At 46.0% G+C, this 18462-nt stretch overlaps 1 protein-coding gene across 1 annotated transcript in view; it reads left to right on the plus strand.

The window, feature by feature from the left end:
- GIPC2 (GIPC PDZ domain containing family member 2) overlaps nt 1-18462 on the plus strand; it is a 98440-nt gene that overhangs the window by 58418 nt on the left and 21560 nt on the right. The window contains exons 2-3 of the mRNA XM_074265639.1: nt 4309-4494; nt 13570-13750. Of these exons, the coding sequence (XP_074121740.1) occupies nt 4309-4494; nt 13570-13750 (367 nt within the window). The remainder of the gene's footprint in view (nt 1-4308; nt 4495-13569; nt 13751-18462) is intronic.

Here is an 18462-nt window from a genome sequence, read left to right on the forward strand (position 1 = left end):
TTTCTCATAGTTTTAGGTGCTTTTTTTTTTTTTGTCAAAGAAGTGATGAAATCAGTAAAAATTGTGGAGGGTGGTGGAAGAAGGTGGGAGTAAGAGGAAGGAAACCCTTTAAAATGCTTCCAGGAGGGCAATGATGGGGGCTCAGAGGCTAAAATAGGGGAGCCTTCTGGGCTAAGGCTGCTGCAAACATAACTCGTGTGTGTGTGTGTGTGTGTGTGTGTGTTTCCTCCTTTGACCAGCTCAGAAGAGAGTAAGGTTCAAGTGTTTCTATGCTAGTTTGTATGGATTTCTCCTTTCCCCTCAATTAAACGAGACATTTTTCTTCATCCTTCCTCTCCTTCTGCCTTCTCTCCCGACTCCCCTCCCATATATTCCTTTTGCCCATTCATCCTTTTAAGGTCATCAAAACATGACCAGATCACTCCCAGACCTTCTGTGACCCCTGCTGATGATAGCATTCTGAAGCATTACTTTCCCATTTTAAGATTTGAACAGTTTTCCTTTTTTAGCCCCATATGATCCATCACTTGCTTATGCTGACCTTTTTTAATGTTTCTCTCGACTCCTGGACTTGAGTTTTTCTCCAGCTTTGGGCTTTTCATCAGGAATGTTTGGACATCCTCTGTTCACTAAAGGGCCATTCCCCTCTGCGACATTATTTTTAGTTTTTCTGGATGAGTTCTCTCTGACTGTGAGCCCTTATCCTCCTCATCTCGGGTCCCTTTCTCAATCTGTCCAATGTATATAATCCAGAACTGGACGAGAGCAAACAAAGCTGCCAATTGGCTTCTCTGCCCGACAGAAGGTGCCCCCTAGGCTGGATCTGAAACCTCTCCTAATCTTTCCCTAGAAAGGCTAGATCCTGCCGCCACTGAATACAGACCTCTCTGTCCTCCCTATGTGACCCTGGGGAACTTGGTGGTCCTCCTTCCTGCTGTTCCCTCATTTGGCTTGGAGCTTACATTCTAACAGGAATGTACGTTCTAGATTCTCAGTGATATATTAGAGTGTAGGTTCCTTGAAGGCAGAAGTTTTGGGGTTTCTTTTAATTTCTTGTCTTTGGAATCCCAGTACTTTGCATAATGCCTTTATATTTAGAGATAACATTTATAAAACGCTCTAAGACTAGCTAAGAGAAATTTGTCAGTCTTTACTATTAAATTGAAAAACACACCTTTCAGGATTTCAACCTTACAATTTAGACCTTTGCTCTTGAATTTAGTCTCAAATGAGATCACCAGTTGTTATCTTTCTCTAGGGCTCACAAAGTTTATGGCCCCAACACTGCAGGTGCTTTCTCTGCCAGACTGGATTGCACACACTATTATAGGCCGTCTTTTTTAGTTTTATGGACAAAGCCATTTTACCTTGGGTCAAGAATCTTCCTAAAGTAACTCTCAGAATTCAATGGGGCGGGCTGGTCTTCTAAGAAAGGAAATACTCCATTTCTCATATGGCTCATACAGCTGGGACTTCCTAATTTAGTAGAACTGGCACTGAATCACACTTCTTTGGAGAAACCTTCAAAAAGACCAAGGAGGGGAATTACTCTTCTCATTATATTTTTCTGATGCCACTTTTCTTCTGTGGGAAAGAGCATTCCAAATTCCTTGAAAGAACTGGAAAAAAAGACTATTAGTTTAATAGAAGAAAATTCTTCTCAAGGCCACTTTCAAGCCCTTTGACATTAGTTTACATCCCTGTGCATCCCAAACTGAATTCCACGCCACTTACAGCTAGCAAGATCCTTAACCAATTTTAACATTATTGTTCCAATTGGAGAGTCTGCGGGTTAATTACCTTTATCCCAAACAGAGGAGGGCAAGTGGCAGGCAACAAGGCTCCGTGTTGGGCCAAGACCTCTCCCCATCTTGCTTTTGCTGAACCCATCAATGGGGTCAAAACGAGAGCATGTGATCAGCTAGGACACCTCAAAGGCACCCTCTCTTCTGGTGCCCCAAGGAGGCTGCCAAATGTCATTGGTTAGCAGACTGTCTATTGATGCTCAATATCTCTCCAAGGGAGTCTGTTGTGGGTCCTCACATCTCTCCTGGAAACGGACTGCTCAGCTTCCTTGGATCTGCTCATGGATACATCCTTAAAACTGTCTCTCTTGGTTCTTCCTTCTGCAGCATCAGTCTAGCAGGTTAATGTGGACAGAGTTTTACAATGATTGTCTCATTTGATCCTTGTGACAACCCTCTGAGGAGCATTGGCAATGCCATTTCACGTGATGAGGAAAACAAGGCAGGCAGAGGTGCAGCGACTTGCCCTGAAGCACACAGCTAGTATCTGAGGCTGGATTTGCATTCAGGTTTTCTTGACCCCCGACCCAGAACTCTAATCACTGTGCCACCTAAAATGCTTCCTCCCTCCTTCCCAGTTGACCTCTGAAGTGCATTCTAACTCCAGATTCTCTGGTTTAGTCCTGCTAGCCCCATCCAGACCCTGACTGCCTCACAGCAAGCATACTAGGAAAGTTAATTTTAAAGCATTTTCCTGTCCTTACTTTCCCCTTTCCAATTTATCCTGTAGGAGCCCAGCAGATTAATCTTTGGAGGGCAACATTTTGATCATCCTCTTCTTAATGAAGCAATAGTTTTCTAACACTTGCCAAATTTAGCTTGACATTCAAGACTGTTTACAGTTTTATGGATATGCTTGCTAATAATTACATCTATCCATCAAGGCAGAGAACTCTCTGGGCATAAGGAGTTCCCTATCACTAGAGGTTTTTCCGTAGATAGAGGCTGGCTGATCACCGTCAGGGATACTTTAGAGGAGAGTTTGGTTTGGGTGGATACAGGTAACTTTTGAGGTCTCTTAACTGACATTTCAGGCCTATCTTATTTCTTATAATCCTAATCCAAGATTGTCATCCTCAACTTAGAAATATTGGCTATTTTGTCTGGTCTTTCCATCTGGAGGATGATCTGTTTCTGTCCTTGCTTACTGAAACTAACAAAACAACACATTTTTCTAGTGTTATTAAGATCAGGAATTCTTCTTTTTTAAAAAATATTTTATCCCCCAATAACATGTAAAAACCATTTTTAATATATTTTAAAAATTTGAGTTCTAAATGCTATCCCTCCCCTTCTCCCTCCTCTTCTCTCTTCCTCGGATGGTAAGTGATCTGATATAGGTTATCCATGTGCATTCATTTAAGTATTTTCGTATTAGTTATTTTGTGGAAAAGTCAAACAAACAAAGAAAAAAGGAAAGTGAAACAGTTTGCTTTGGTGTCTGTTCAGATGACACTGGACGTGGATTGCATCTTCTATCACCGGTCCTTTAAAATTGTATTGCTGAGAAGAGCTAAGTCATTCCCAGTTGATCATTGTCCAATATTTCTGTTACTGTGTGTGATGTTCTGCTTCTGCTTCCTTCACTTTGCATCAGTTCATGTTTGGCTTTCCAGCTTTTTCCCAAGTCCTTCTGTTCTTCATTTCTTATGGCACAATGATATTCTGTGACAATTATGCACCGCTCCTTGTTTAGCCATTTCCACAATTGATGGGCAGTCCCCCAATTTCCAACTCTTAGCCATCACGAAAATGCTAGCTAGGAAAGTTTTGTAGCCCCTTTTTGGAGCTCTTTCACATATGAACGAATCTAACAGAGGTATTGCTGGGATCAGAGGGTATGCACAGTTTTATAGAACTTTGGGTAGAGTTCTAAATTACTTCCCAGAATGTAGTCTAGAGGTTTTTACTCTTTTTGGTTGTTGTTCCATAGACCCGTCTGGCAGGTGAGTGAAGCTTACGGACCCCTTCTCCGAATTAAATATCTATGTACAATGTGCTATATGATAAGATGTACACATGATACATATATGATCCATGTAGATGCACATGTATCCACGCTCATCTACATGTGCATCCATGTACATACATACATACATACTTGTAAGGGTGTACGTAGATTGTAGGAAGTGAGCTCTTTCAGGGCAGAGACAAATTTTCAGTTCCAGATTCGATTGCCATTAATGGACACTTAGTAAGTGCCAGATGAGTTGACTGAAGACTGGCTCTTTCTCTATTTTGAATTCGATTTTGGTTTATTCCTGTCATGGAAATGGCAGTGCTCTTGGCTCCTTTGATTTCACGTGGATGCACTTGGGAGATTGCTGCAGCCCAGACTTTGGTAGATAAGCTTGTCACCTGACCATCATTTCTAGGACTATGTAGAGGGGAAGAGGCAATGGAGGCACAGACTTTTGGAAAACCCTTCTCTCCGCCCCAAGCTGGGCATCTTTTGCCTTTTCCTAATGAAGATTAAAATGTTCTTTGTTTCCCCTCCAAACAGATCTTGTACTGTACTTTAAATACTCCCAAGCTTGACATGGAAAGACTCTTGGGATCCCAGCTGGGACTGGAAGATTCCATATTTGCCCACGTGAAAGGAATCGAGAAAGAAGTGAGTGTGTGTAAGTCCGAGGACGCCCTTGGCCTGACGATCACGGACAATGGTGTTGGTTACGCGTTTATAAAGGTAAGCTGCTTCGTTTTTCACAAGCCTATGGCCATCTGAGTCAGTGGTCTTTATGACCAGGCTACTTAGAAAACCAGTGACGGCGTGGTCTGCCCAAAGTTCTTCCTGTTCTTCCCAGAGAATTTTGTCCACTTCATAGGGTTTTTTCCTGGCAGGATAGGGCTGACACCGCATAGTGTGGGAAGGGCTGCTCCACACTGAGATTTTATTTAGCCCCACTCCTCAGTTGCTTGTCACTAGTAGAGCAAAGCTGCTATCTGCTCATTCCCCTTGTTGCTCTCTTGGCTTCTTTTAAATCCCTTTTAAAAACTCTTTTCAACTAGGAGGGATACTTAACTCGGAGCCCTTGAATTTGTAAGAATTTGTAAGAACACCTTGAAATCTATATTGTGACATATTTGATCTCCTATATCATATTTCTATTGATCTGTCCCCTTCCCCCTTCTTTGTGAGTTCCTTGAGAGGACAGAAACTTCCCAGGCTGGCCAGGTGTCATTGCCCAGCTGGCTGGCCCACTGACTCTCTGGACTTTACTGTCATGCTCCCATGGGGGACCTACTCTTTTCTGATCCATTTTGTGTATTGCCTACCTCTATTAGAATATCAGCTCTTTGAAGGGAAGAGCTGTTTTTCCTTTTGATTGTATTTAAAGCCTGGAGGACTAGCACTTCCTGAGGCTTGCTGAGCCCTTTTCAGGCTGCTCATCCACCTTCGGAGTCCGCCTTCCACCCAAGTCTCACCTGGGGCTCCGACAAGCTACGGCATGCAATGGCCACACTCCATAAAACCGTTTGGGCAGGAGGGCCAAACTAGACTGAAGGGAACCAATGGATGGGCCCAAACCCATGAGTGAGTTAGAAGGACGTTTTCCTCAACACATAAAGGCTTCCTAGGGCAGAATGGGCCAATAAGAATAATTTGTTCCAGTGGCCATAAGGGGGCTGAAGCAGCTGCTGTGGTTAGACATGGAGAGCCCAGGGTCATCCCACGCACCCTGAGCCAGATGGGCTTAGATGACTCTGAAAGACAGAGTGAGGCTGATAACTTTGTAGAACTTTGTCTCAATTAAGTCCAATTCACACAGGAATCGAGGCTCTCCCCTCTGCTCCTCCCCGCCTAGATGTCATCGGCTCTCTTCAAAACTGAAACAGGAAAAACCATTTATAATCCTGGGGCTTGTACAGTTCCTGGCATACAACAAGTGCTTAATAAATGCTTGTTGAATGGGCCAGCCTTTTACACATTGAAAAACATTATCCCCAGAGGGGGTCCACAGAGCAAGCCCAAGGGCTCCATGACACATACAGGGTCAAACCCCCTGAATTATGTGGTTCTGTGGTGGAAACACTGGGTAGGAAGGCCTGAAGACAAGAGCAAGAACTTGGGGAGAGGGGAAGAAGAAAGTCCCAGACTTTTTCTTGAGAGATTTAGTCTGATTCAAAGAGAAAGTCTGAACACAAGGAGTTCTTCCTATCTTCCCTACGATGGAGTTCACCCTCCATTTGTCTCCACACCGGTATTGGGACGGGCGCTGTCATGTGGCTTGAGGTGGAGAAACAAAAAGCTGTCCTTTGTCCTGACGCTGACAGCCTCCCACAAAGATATTTAATTCAACAAATGTTTCTCAGTTGCTGCAAGCATGGAGCTAGGAGCTAGGTGTTGGGGGGAGATAGGCTAAAGTGCCCTTGCCCTTAAGGGGCTTGCGTTCTGTGGTGTACATGGGGGAAGGAGGATCCACTAGAGTCTGCTCGAAAGAAGTAAATAAAAAGCGATTTTACAAGGGAGAAAGAGGCAACAATTAGGGGCATCAGGAAGACGCCTTGAGGAGGGAGAGCTCCCTGGCACTAACCAGGAAAAGCTTGGAGTGGGAGGCCTGGCAAAACAGGTGAGGAGGAGTGACCCCGGCAAAGAACCGGAGGCCCTCGAGGGCCCCCTCGTCCCAGCCTGGCCAGAGGGAGGACGGTCCGAAGTCCTGGGGCTTGATGGAATGGAAAATCCTTGTGGTGGGAAAGTCATGCAGAATTATCTCCAGGAATTCAGGCCATGAGGCGGAGACTGCGCTATCTCTGCCGCGCCAGCCCGGGGCCTCACAGAGAGGGGGCAGAGGAGGGGGGCAAGAAATGGGACCAGCGTTCCCGGACTGCTGAGCAGGACCTCGGGCTTTCTATCTGGGGGATGCCCATCCCGCTATGCCCATTTCCCAGTACTAGGCCCCCTTCCTTTGTAGGAAAGGCGACACACTTGAGTCAAGAGTTCAGCAGCCTAGGACAGCATTTGAAAGGAAATAAGAATGTAAGGACATGGGCTTTTCCAACCTCCGCTTCACATCGGCATGGAGGCTTTGCTGTATCTCAGGGGAAAGGCTGCTGAGCTCAGGCTTAGGAAGCCCTAAGGTTCCATCTGGCTTCTGACACTCCAGCTAAGGCAGTCTGGGAAAAGGGCTTGACTTTCTGGGTCTCAGGGGGTCAGTTCCCCAAGAGTTAGGGATGTTAGAGCTTTATTGGTGGAGAGTTTGCCAAGGATGAGCTCTTGGAACTTTTCTCTACAAAGCTGTATACTCAGAAAAGCCGGGAGGAGAAAGGAATACACGGTGATCCCCCAAATAAACTAGGATGTACCTTGTTCAGTTGGGGAAGGAGACTTTGGGGAAGAGACTTGAGGATGGCACCAGGACTGTCCAAGCAAAGGGCACCATGTGTCTGGCTCCACTGCAATCTCAGATGGCAAGGAGAGAAAGCACTCAATGCCCTGTGTGGATAACGGGGAAGGGGATCCCGGATATTTCTAGAGCTCCTATTCTGTGCCAGACGCTGCTGAGCGCTGACTGAGAAGAAGCAGATGCTTTTATTCACTTTTCACTTCTTTAAAAAGACATTAAGTAATTAATTAAAAAGTTGGGTATCAGTGGAAGCAACTAAATGTGTTAGAGACTTAAACATAAATTCAAGCTTTCTAACCCTTTTCAGGTAAGTCCTGCTATTTTCCTTCTCTTTTCTCTTCACCTTGTTATCAGAAGGGTTTAATTTCTCTGGCTCTGCATTTGTCACTCTGTTATTTCAGTCAGATGTCTGCAGGTTTTGGGGGTGTTCTTTATGCTTTTCAGTTTTAGTAGCAATCTAGGTTCTCCACTTGTGTACACAGCAGTTATTTGTTCTCTTTAGTTGGACACTTAGAGTTTGGAGGGCTTGGATTGGCTTATTTTATTTTTTTTTTAATATTACACACAACATTGATGTGAAAAATTTTGGTCATAGAAGCCTCAGTTTTCCCACTTGCAAAAAGAATAGATTGAACTAAATGGTTTCAGGGTCTCTACTACATCTTGGATTCTTAAAATATATCAGAGTTTTGTTTTTGAAGAAAGGGGTTCGCTTCTGATAATACTTTCAAGGCATTTTCCCAGCAACGACCAATTGGGGCTCTTATTATTACTTCCAGATGGCTAACCAAAAACCATTATTCAATAGGGATGCTTAAGCTGAAGATATGGAAATCGTGTGTGTGTGTGTGTGTGTGTGTGTGTGTGTGTGTGTGTGTGTGTGTGTGTAATAGAATACTCCAGGGTTTTCTTTCCAATTCCATGCTGGTTTTTGTTATGTATTTGTACAAACAAGATTCTGTAGGATTTCGGTGGGAGTCACCAGCATATCAAAGGGGGCCAGGACACATTAAAGGTGAAGAACTTCACCTCTCCCCCACCTCCTCACAAGAGGGGCAGCAGCTACCTTTAAATTAAAGATGACCACGATTTCTGCCAGCATCGGTCCTTTTTAGAAAGTGAAGGGAACTTTCTTCTTCTTCATTAAGTGGGAAACTATTTTATAAATAGTCATTAACCTCATTCTTTTCAGTGTCCTGCTTCTATCTATAGACATTTTAAAGATGTAATGGGACTCTGTGGTAATAGGACTAGAATGTCACATTCTCTCCCATTCCGGGGGCAGATCCATTTAAATCATTCCTTTAGGAGCAAGTTGTGCCCTGGGCCAGCAGCCATAGAGAGGAGTTTTTCTGCTGTCTTCCTCCTCCCCATTCACCCTCTCCTTCCCCTTGCCCCTTTTGCTCCTTCTTTTCTTCCTCCTCACCATCCGCCTCCCTTGTACCAGACACATCATCTTCAGTACTAACAATGCTCTCTCTTTATCTCACTACTCTCCCCCCCAGCTTCTTCCCCCCCTTCAGCTTCTTCCCTCCCCCTCTGTCTCTCTTTCCTCCCTCCTTCTGTGCCTCCCACATGGACGGACACATCCTCAAATACTTCTAAAATACGTACAAAGACTTTCAAGGTCATCCTGTGGGAAGAGCCCTGCTGCAGAGATGGACAAGTGGGTCCCGATCCCACTTTCTTCCTACCTGTGACCAGATGCTTTATCTTCTCAATGGACTCAAGAGCTCTGAAGTTCTCATCCCTCCCGGCTGAGTCTTTTTTGTGTGTGAGGTCATTGGAGTTAAATGACTTGCACGGGGTCACAAAGTTAGGAAGATTTGAACTCGGGCCCTCCTGCCTACAGGGGCGCTGTTCCCACTGTGCCATCCAGCTGCCCCTCTCCCATGCTTCTCAATTGATGATTCTATTTGGTGACGGGTACTGGGCACAGAAGGGATGGGGGAAGCTACATAAGCTGCCCTTGAGGAGCCCGAAAGCAGTGCCCATACAGAGACCAAATAGCTCATCTTTTAGGGAATGAGAGAGAGAAATAAGAAATGGGGGTGGGCCTCCATAGCAAGTGACCCTGGAGCTGAGGGTGTTCTGTGAGGCAGAGGGGAGGAGGGCATGCCCTCTAGGCGGGGACAAAGCCTGCGCCAAAGGAGGGAGAGCAAGCGGGTCAACTGGGCTGGCATGGACGGCGGTCCCGGAGCTGTTCAAGCTTCTTTAAGATTGTCCATGCCGTTCCATTCATGAAGGAACAGCAGGATTAATCTAATCAGATTAGAAAGGAGATGATGACACGCTTTAAAAAGTCCGGAAGAAGGGCTGGCATTTTGTGGTTCAGGCGGGGAGGGAGCTCCTGAGCTTCCCCGGAGGCAGAGGGCTGCTTCACCCCTCGGCGCTCCGAAGAGAGGAGGCTCAGAACTCGGCTGGCGGCCAGACACTGGGAGCCTGAGAGAGCCTGAGCACTGAAGGACAGCTTGGAGAAGAAGACAGTCTATAAGAAGTCTCGTGCTGGTCCAGGATCTTGCCTCAGTTTTTTGTTGACCTTCTTTCTGATGCTTTTATTCTTGGTTTCATAATGATTTTTTCACAGCCAGTACGTGCCTGGAATCTCCCTGCCTTTCCAATCTACATCTAAGGCGGAGGTTCATTGAATATTTATGTCTCTCCTGGCACGTAGGATGCTGCTTTGAGCTTTGCAGATGTTTAATACTTTGAGTGACTGGCCTCCGCCGTTTGGCCACCCTCCTGGCCACCCAGTCTTGTTTTTTTGCCTGTGATCTAGCAGCATTAGTTTTCAGAAGTTCTGGTAATCGTCACTGGGCTCCAACTTCCTCAATTTGTCCTCCTCAAAGACAAAGACTCCACTTTCTTCTGTACTTTATGAACATTTGACCAGATCCCAGATGTAGAGGGCTGAAACTCTGAAAAGCTGGGCCTGAATCAGACAGCAGGGCACTTACGGCTGATTATCTACTCCACGAGAGATAATGGCTCTCTAAGCATATACTTAGATGAGAGGGTGATGTGAAGGCTCTCCTCATGACTGGCGCTTGCTGAATGGGTGGTAGTGAGGTAATCCTAGGCCAGGATTGGAGGGCTGTGGGAGAGAGCTCACGGTCACTTGGCTACAGGACAAGGAGGAGAGGCTGGAGACTCCAGAGTCCAGGATACTTGTTTGGCAAGCCGTGTGGCAGCTCGCCTGCCTCCTTCACTTCTCCCACTAAAGACAAGGACTTTGATCCTGACGCTGACTGATCCTGAGGCCCTCCAGGGAGCTAGCCTGGACATTATACCCAGGGTTTTTCACTATGAGGAAGCGCACCCTTTACATAGGAAGCCATCAGGACCTTTTAGAGTGATGTTTCAGTGTTCTGTCACTAACCGCGTGCTGACTTTTAGAATCCTTGGTGATCCAGCCCCTTTCTACTTTCCAAGTCCTCTCCTCGTTCCCCTCCATATATCCCTGCTCTGCTTTCTTTCCCCTTTCTTGACTCTTCCTGACTCCCTCACACTCCCCACTCCCCTTTTCCTGCCTTCTCTGGAATCCTCCAAATCCCAGCGAAAATCCCGCCGTCTATAAGACTTTTCCCAATTCTTTCTTTCAAGACGACCTCTACATTATCCTTCATATCTCTTGCATGGATGTGGGTGTCTGCCCATTCATTATCTGCCCTGTTAGACTAAGAGCCATTTGAGGACAAGGCATTTGTTTTTTGCTTTTCTTTGTATCTCTAGTTTGTAGCAGCCAGTGCCCAGCTCACAGTAGGCACTTTATAAATGCTTTTCGACTTGATCTGTTATTCCTTTTTTCATATTGTGATTGTGGGCCAATAGACTGACCTTTGCTTGATGGGGCTGATACTTTTTCTTTCAGGAAGGTAATTATCCCAAATTAACTGCCAATTGTCAGCTTGTGACATTCAGGCTTTATTCAGCTTTTCCCACCTTTCTTTCTAAACCCTTGACTCTCTTCTTTCTCTATTTGGATTCTTCAAGACCTTCACTTTCCCATTTGATCTTTTCCTTAATTGCTTGAATTAATGTAATTCATTCAACTTTTCCCTTTCTCCAGCAGTTACTTAGGAGACTCCTTTCACTCGCCTGCAATTACACTGAGCTCTAAAACACAATAATTCATTAGGTAAATTGTCTGCTAGATGGAATCCGAAGAATGACTCAGGGAAGATCAAAGCCAGGCTTTGCCCAGTCCTTTTTATGCTGAACAAGTTGGTGAAGATTTTGCTGAACCCAATCTGAGGCTGTCTTTAGACACTATCATATGCCGAGCATTCGCGATTCCTTCTGTCCCCCAGCCTTTCCATTGATTGGATTTCGTTGGGTTTTCTATGGGCAGTGGAGGAGGGGCCAGCCCAGTTTCTCACTGTTCTGGGAGCAGCTACTGTGGCTTTCCAGTGAAGCGCCCATCCTGGCAGGTGGAGTTCAGAGGGAAGGAGAGCTCCGGTTTCCTTTGCTTGATCCTGACGGAGAGTAAATGAGCTCCGTCTGAGGGGGTGAGATCAGGTTACTTTCATGAAGGAAGTTAATTAACTCTCAGCATGTTATCCTGGGACAAACAGCATTTTATAAGATCTTACAGTTCATGGAGAAGTTGAAGTCCCAACTGACTTTCACATTTAATGAACAAAATAAAGAATTGAAAAAGTAAAAGCCACTGAATAGGTCTTGGTGAAGAATTTTTGGTACCCAAATGCTGTTCTAGAGATTACTGGCAGTCCTGGTAATGTGAAACCCACTTTTCCAACCTAATTTGGTCCAACAAGAATTGATTTAATGAGCAGCATGTTTCAGGTGCATCTGAGGCCCCGCCTTTCTAGCTTTTCCAGGCTGGTTGATTCTGTTGGGGGTGGATGGGAACGGAGCAGAGGACATTCCATGGAAACAAATGAATGTAAATCCAACTATGGTTTTTCCTCAAGTCTAAGTGAAATCTTTTCTTTTTATATCCTGGTGATCTCTCCTTCCCTCCACATGGAAGCTTCCCTTGCGACATGACAAAGTTAAGCACGATCACGGTGACTGACAGTGCTTGCCGCACTACACCTGTGGCCCCTCGTCTTTTTGCTAAGAGGCGGAAGGTTCGTTTCATTGTCTGAGTGTTACTGTGGTCACCCAGGACCCAGCCTCAGTTCATGTGTAACTTCCCTTGTTCTTTCTTCTAGTCCATGCTAGGGGGAAGGGGGAGTTAAAACCATTAGGGTTTGGAAGGAAATGTTCAAGTCAAAGCAGTCAAACCAGGGATTGGAACTCAGAGCCTTGGGTTCTTTCCATTGCTCCGTGGAATTATGAGAATTCATAATTCTGTGGTAGGTAGGGAAGCGCTTGTACTTTTCTGCCACATTTTAATTCCATAAAGGTCTCATTGAAATACCTTCCCTGGAGTCCTACCTTAGCAATTCACCGTGGCAAGAAGGTGGGGGGGGCACCCCGGCAGGTCCTCCCCGACTGGAAGGGCTGGGGACAGACATGCACCCACAGCTGACCAGCTTTGCTTACTTTCTATGATTCAAAAAAGGTGATTGTCTGGAGAGGAATCCTTTGACCTGGAGCCACCCCGGAGGACTGCGATGGTGTGGAGGGATTAGGCAGCTCAGAAGGTTATGCCCAGGGAAGACTTGAGTTCAAATCTTCCTGAGCAAATTAACTTCAGCCTGCCTCTGTAAAATGGGGATAATAATAGCTTCTCCTTCCCAAAGTTGTGGTAATTAAATGAGATAATACTTGCAAAACTCTCTGCAAACTTTCAAGAGCCATATAAATGGCAGTTATTTCTATCGTGGCCTGTGCCCAGGGCTCTCATGGAACCAGATGTACCAGCTTGCCAATACATTGTCAAATCTTCGGTTTGAACATTTTGGAAATCAGGAAACATTACAAATCAGGGCTTAATTTATCATTTGGTTAATATTGGAGGCTTAAGAAAATGATTGAAAAATTGCAGTAATGCAGAATAATTTAAAACTGCCATATTAAAAATGGTTGTTGACTTTTTGGGGAGTCAGTTAGGCATTCACCAGCACGCTCTTTCCCTTCCCGTTCCCGTCTCCCTCCTCTGTGAAGGTACCCACATGAAATCCCAGTCCTTTGTGGGACTGAAGTGACAAACAAGTCATTTTCAGGATGAAAAAGTTTGACTGGGTATTTCAGGATATGATTAATGCTCGTTTTAGGTACCATGGAACTGGGAGGGGGGTAGAACTCTCAAGTCAAGGCCATTCCTTCATTCGCCAGGCCAGCTTCTCTCCTGGGACGTAGCCCAACACTTCCAAACCCACACGGCCGGTTGTGTTTAGAATTCCTGTCCAGGAGACTAACGGGACCCTGAGAACGGGTCTTTTGGAAAATTGGAGGAATCACTTGAAAATGTTTGTGACGCGTTGACTGTGCTCTTCCCCCAACAGAAAATTAAAGATGGCAGTCTGATGGACTCTGTGAAGACTGTCTGTGTGGGGGATCACATCCAAGAGATCAATGGGGTGAACATCGTTGGCTGGAGGCATTATGATGTCGCGAAGATGCTCAAAGAGCTCAAGAAGGAGCAGTTGTTTTCGCTGAAGTTAATAGAGCCCAAGAAAGCTTTAGGTGAGCTTTTCTGAGGGCCCACGCGTCCTTGCCAGGGACGTGACTGTGACTGAAGGAGAGCTTGGGCGATCCTGGGTTCTGGCTTTTGCCACGACCTCAGGCACTTCCTTAAAGCACCCCGGGCCAAAGGGGAGGAGGGATCACCCACCCAAACCTTTTCAAGAGGAGGAAACTGAGGCCTCCGGGCTTGCTGGAAAACCTCCGGTCTTCTAGGCTTGGAGTCACTGGCAATCTGGCTGCCTGTTAGAGGGGGGGCTTCCAAAGGAGCTTGGACTTCTTCCGTTGCCCAACAGGGCAGGCTGCATGCTGGGCTTGTCCAGGACGAAGCCGCTGCTCAGACTCAATCCCCTGATGATATTATATATATATATATATATATGTATACATATGCATATATATTCACATATGTGTATATATGTATGTATATATATATGTATGTATATATGTATATATATATATACATATATATATATATATATATATATATATATATATATATATAATATTACAACTTTCTTTGGAGCTGTGAAGCCAAAATTTTAAAATTCAGCACAAGTGGCCACTCTCTGCTATGCACACAGCTAGAAATAATGCCATTTTTCTGGCTTCTTTTTTTTTTCTTTCTTTTTTTTTTTTGATAATTTATGAATTTTATAATTATAATTTTTTTTTGACAGTACATATGCATGGGTAATTTTTTTTACAACATAATCCCTTGTATTCACTTTTCCAGATTTCCCCTTCCCTCCCTCTCTCCCCTCCCCTAGGTAACAGGCGATCCCATACATGTTACATGTGTTGCAGTATATCCTAGATACAATATATGTGTGTAAATCCCATTTTCTTGATGCTCGGTAAGAATTGGATTTTTCTGGCTGCTTTTTGAGGGCCAGAAGGAAGAGCTTTCCCTTGGCAGTGACGTCCCTCCGTGCCTGTTTTGGCTCCAGCAGCTGCCTTCCAGCCTGGTCTTCGGCCCCCTCTGCCTGCCCCCAGGACGTTTCTTTCCCTGGGCTTTGTACCATCCCGCCTCGTTGAGAGGGCTGTCTCTAACAGCCCTCTTGCGCTACAGAACCCACCCTAAGGCTGTGGTGACTCCCCCGGGGGGAGCCGCCCTCCCCCCAGCCATTCTGAGCTTTGGCTACTTTCAGCCAAGTTGGGGAGGACGACTCTTCTGTTCTGAAATGTGAGTGGCGCTTTTGGGGAGACTGAGTGAGATGGGGCAGTGGACAGAGCCAGAGTCGGGGAGCCCGAGGGCAAATCCAGCCTCGGCCCCTGACTGGCTGCTTGTCTGGGGCAAGGCACTTTGGCACTGTCTGCCTCAGTTTCCTCAGTTGTAAAACGGGGGACGATAACTTCTGTCTTCATTTTGTGTATGTTTGTATTTATCAAGCACCTGGCACATAGTGTGCAGACTATCATGATGAGAAATCATGGGACAGGAGTTTAAATCCTGGGTAAGCCGCCTGGGTCCCTTTGGGCTTCTGTCTAATTTAGTGGCCCAAGGATGGTCCTGGAACCAGATATTTTCTTCAGGTTGCCCCTCCCACCGACAGGGCCGGAAATACCCCTCGACCTTGTTCTGCACTGGCCCCAAAGTGCCGGATCAGGCCTGAAACGTGAAACTGGGATCCCACGTGTGCTCACAGATCACACAGAGGGGAGAGGAGCCCCAGGGCCGACATGGGCCTGGGTCCACGCAGTGGGTGCCGTGCTACTGTGTACAATGCTGCGCCAGCCACAGCAGGCAGAGCGTCTGTGCCATATGGCGCTCTGGGCGCTGGGTGTGTATGTGATGTGAAGTTCCGGGGAGCCGCCTCCACGCAGGAAACTCTCCAGGGACCACGTCGGCGGGCAACACAGCGTTCTAGTGGGCACGTGTGCCCAGGGCGTTTCCTTGGGATGCTGGCTTTGGGCAGTGCGAGTCCAAGGACAGCGCTTGTGGGAGGTGAGTGTGCCAGGGAAAGTGCATGCATGTAGAACAGTGGTCCAGGGAAGGCACGTGTGTGTGGAACAGCATTCTAGGGAGGGCACATGCATGAGGAACAGTGTTCCAGGGATGGTACTTGTATGTAGTGAATATTTCAGGGAAAGTGCATGTATGTAGTACAGCATCTCAGGGAGGATATATGATGTAGTGTAGTGTTCCAGGGAGGGCACATGTGAATAGTGAATATTCCAGGGAAAGTACACGCGTGTAGTCTAGCGTTTCAGGGACTTCATGCATCCATATGCATGCAGTCCAATGTCCCAGGGCCGGTGCCTGCAGAGAATACAACGCTCTATGCACGGTGTTTATGTGGGACACAATTTCCCCGGGCACACGCACGAGCACAGCACTCCGGAGATGTGTGCGTGTAGCACAGCATGAGGGTCGGTGCACGGGTGTAGTGCAATGTTCCGGGGATGGTGCATGGACTTAGGTGTAGCCCAGTGTTCCAGGATGATGCACGTGTTAAGTGCAATGTTCCGGGGATGGTGCATGGACATCACGTAGCACGACTTTCCAGCATGTGCATGTATGTCGAGCAACGCTCTGGGCACAGCAGAGCCTGTGGACCCCTCCCCTAGCATGCGCAACAAATTGTTCGACTTGTGCAAATCAAGTTCTTTGAGCTGTCCCGGTCTGGCCACAATTCCTAAGTTTGTGCCTCTAATGAGTCATTTTACCCCATTCCATATCAGTTTATAGATATGTGTGTGTGTGCAAAATATCAACATACATTGTGATATTTTACACACACATAATACATATTTATAACATAAATTTTATATTTTATATTTTTATATTTTATATATATATAAATTAATATATATATTTATATATATTTAAATATATATATATATGTCCCATGATTTATATTTATTTTTATATTTTATATTTTATATTGCACATTACATTATTTATAAACTATATTATACTTATGATATTGGATTCCGAGCTGGAAGCAAACTTGGACTTTTTCAGGTCTGGCTCCTTCATTTCCACCTCCATCCCCTGAGCTCCAGGAAGGTCATGTCAGAGGCAGGATTTGAACCCAGGTCCTCTGTCTCCAAAGTGCTTGTTCTTTCCCCTGTAGCTTCTCTGCTTTCTAAAAGCAAGTCCAAGCTCACACTTCCATAGCATTTTAAGGATTTCAAGACATCTTCCGGATTCTCTCCAAGACAGACGCCGTGGCCGGGACTCACTCAGTTTTGCAGACGCAGAGATCTTGGGAGGAGGTTTGAACCTGGGGTTCTGGAAGGCTAGGTGGAGGGGCCTGCTTGCAGGAAGAAGCTGAAGACACTCTGATGTAGTTTCAAAGGCACGTTTTCCCTGCTGGGCTCTGCCACAGGATCGTGGCCCCTGCTCTTGCAGTGCCTTTGGTGGCCTCAGTTTACCCACCTGTGCTCCCTCTTGGCTGGCCCCTTCCAGGATGGGCCAGGAGCTCTGGGCAGCCTTCCCGGTCCTTATCAGGCAGTGTCTGGAATGATGCTTGAGGTCATTTCCTTTTTCTCTTCTGCCTTTCCCAAAGACCTCAGCCTGAAGTTGGCCCAGTAAAACGCAGCATTTTCCCCAGGCTCAGGAAATCTGTTCACTCCTTTAAAGGGCTAGGACTAGATCTCCTCCCACTGATTTGTTAACTCTTTGTGGCTTTTTTTTTTTTTTTTTTTTAAATAACAATCTGGCCGGTCGTACTTTTCTTTCCCCTATTTTTCTTTTGTCTCTTTTAAAAGATCTTTTTCGAACTCTTTCAAGTGAGCCTTTTGAGCTGGAGACCAGATATCCCTTTGAGGTTTCAAGGGGGCTGGGGGTGCTGCAGGCTCTCCCTCTGCACTGAGTAGGGCTGGCCAAGTCCGGCCTGTTATGCAGGGGTTCAAGGGCTCACAATTTGCTTTTTGCTGTTGACTTGGAAGTCTTACAGCTAGTCCGCTGACCCATGGGCTTCTGAACCAGAATAGAGTCACCCAGGCTGCTGTATTTTGGCGAAGAGCCTTGGGCTAGATTCCCCGCACCTGGTCTCCCCAGGCAGTACCCGTGGCCCAGGAGACGGACCTTTCTGAGTCCTTCCAAGTTAGCTTAAGCTGGAAACTTATTACACTCTGAATGTTTGTGGTTCTACTCAGAGGCTCGACCTAGCATTGATTCTGAGGGAAGTCAGGGCAGCTCAGACAATGTCCTGTCTGCTCCCCACCATCTTGGCTCCCTTTCTAGTTTTAAATCGCATGAATGTCACTTCCCAAACCCTCCTGTGGCAGGAGGTGGAGGCAAACCTCCAGGAGAGATGCAGGGACTTGCAGTCACACAGCTGCTTACCACCTGAGGCCAATTTTGAACCCCGGGCTTCCTGATTCCAGGCCCCATTCCCTTCTGTCCTTTCCTTTTCCTTTCCTTTTCCTTTTCCTTTCCTTTCCTTTCCTTTCCTTTCCTTTCCTTTCCTTTCCTTTCCTTTCCTTTCCTTTCCTTTCCTTTCCTTTCCTTTCCTTTCCTTTCCTTTCCTTTCCTTTCCTTTCCTTTCCTTTCCTTTCCTTTCCTTTCCTTTCCTTTCCTTTCCTTTCCTTTCCTTTCCTTTCCTTTCCTTTCCTTTCCTTTCCTTTCCTTTCCTTTCCTTTCCTTTCCTTTCCTTTCCTTTCCTTTCCTTTCCTTTCCTTTCCTTTCCTTTCCTTTCCTTTCCTTTCCTTTCCTTTCCTTTCCTTTCCTTTCCTTTCCTTTCCTTTCCTTTCCTTTCCTTTCC

This window comes from Sminthopsis crassicaudata, chromosome 4, assembly GCF_048593235.1.
Source record: "Sminthopsis crassicaudata isolate SCR6 chromosome 4, ASM4859323v1, whole genome shotgun sequence".
In the NCBI taxonomy this organism is placed as follows: domain Eukaryota; kingdom Metazoa; phylum Chordata; class Mammalia; order Dasyuromorphia; family Dasyuridae; genus Sminthopsis; species Sminthopsis crassicaudata.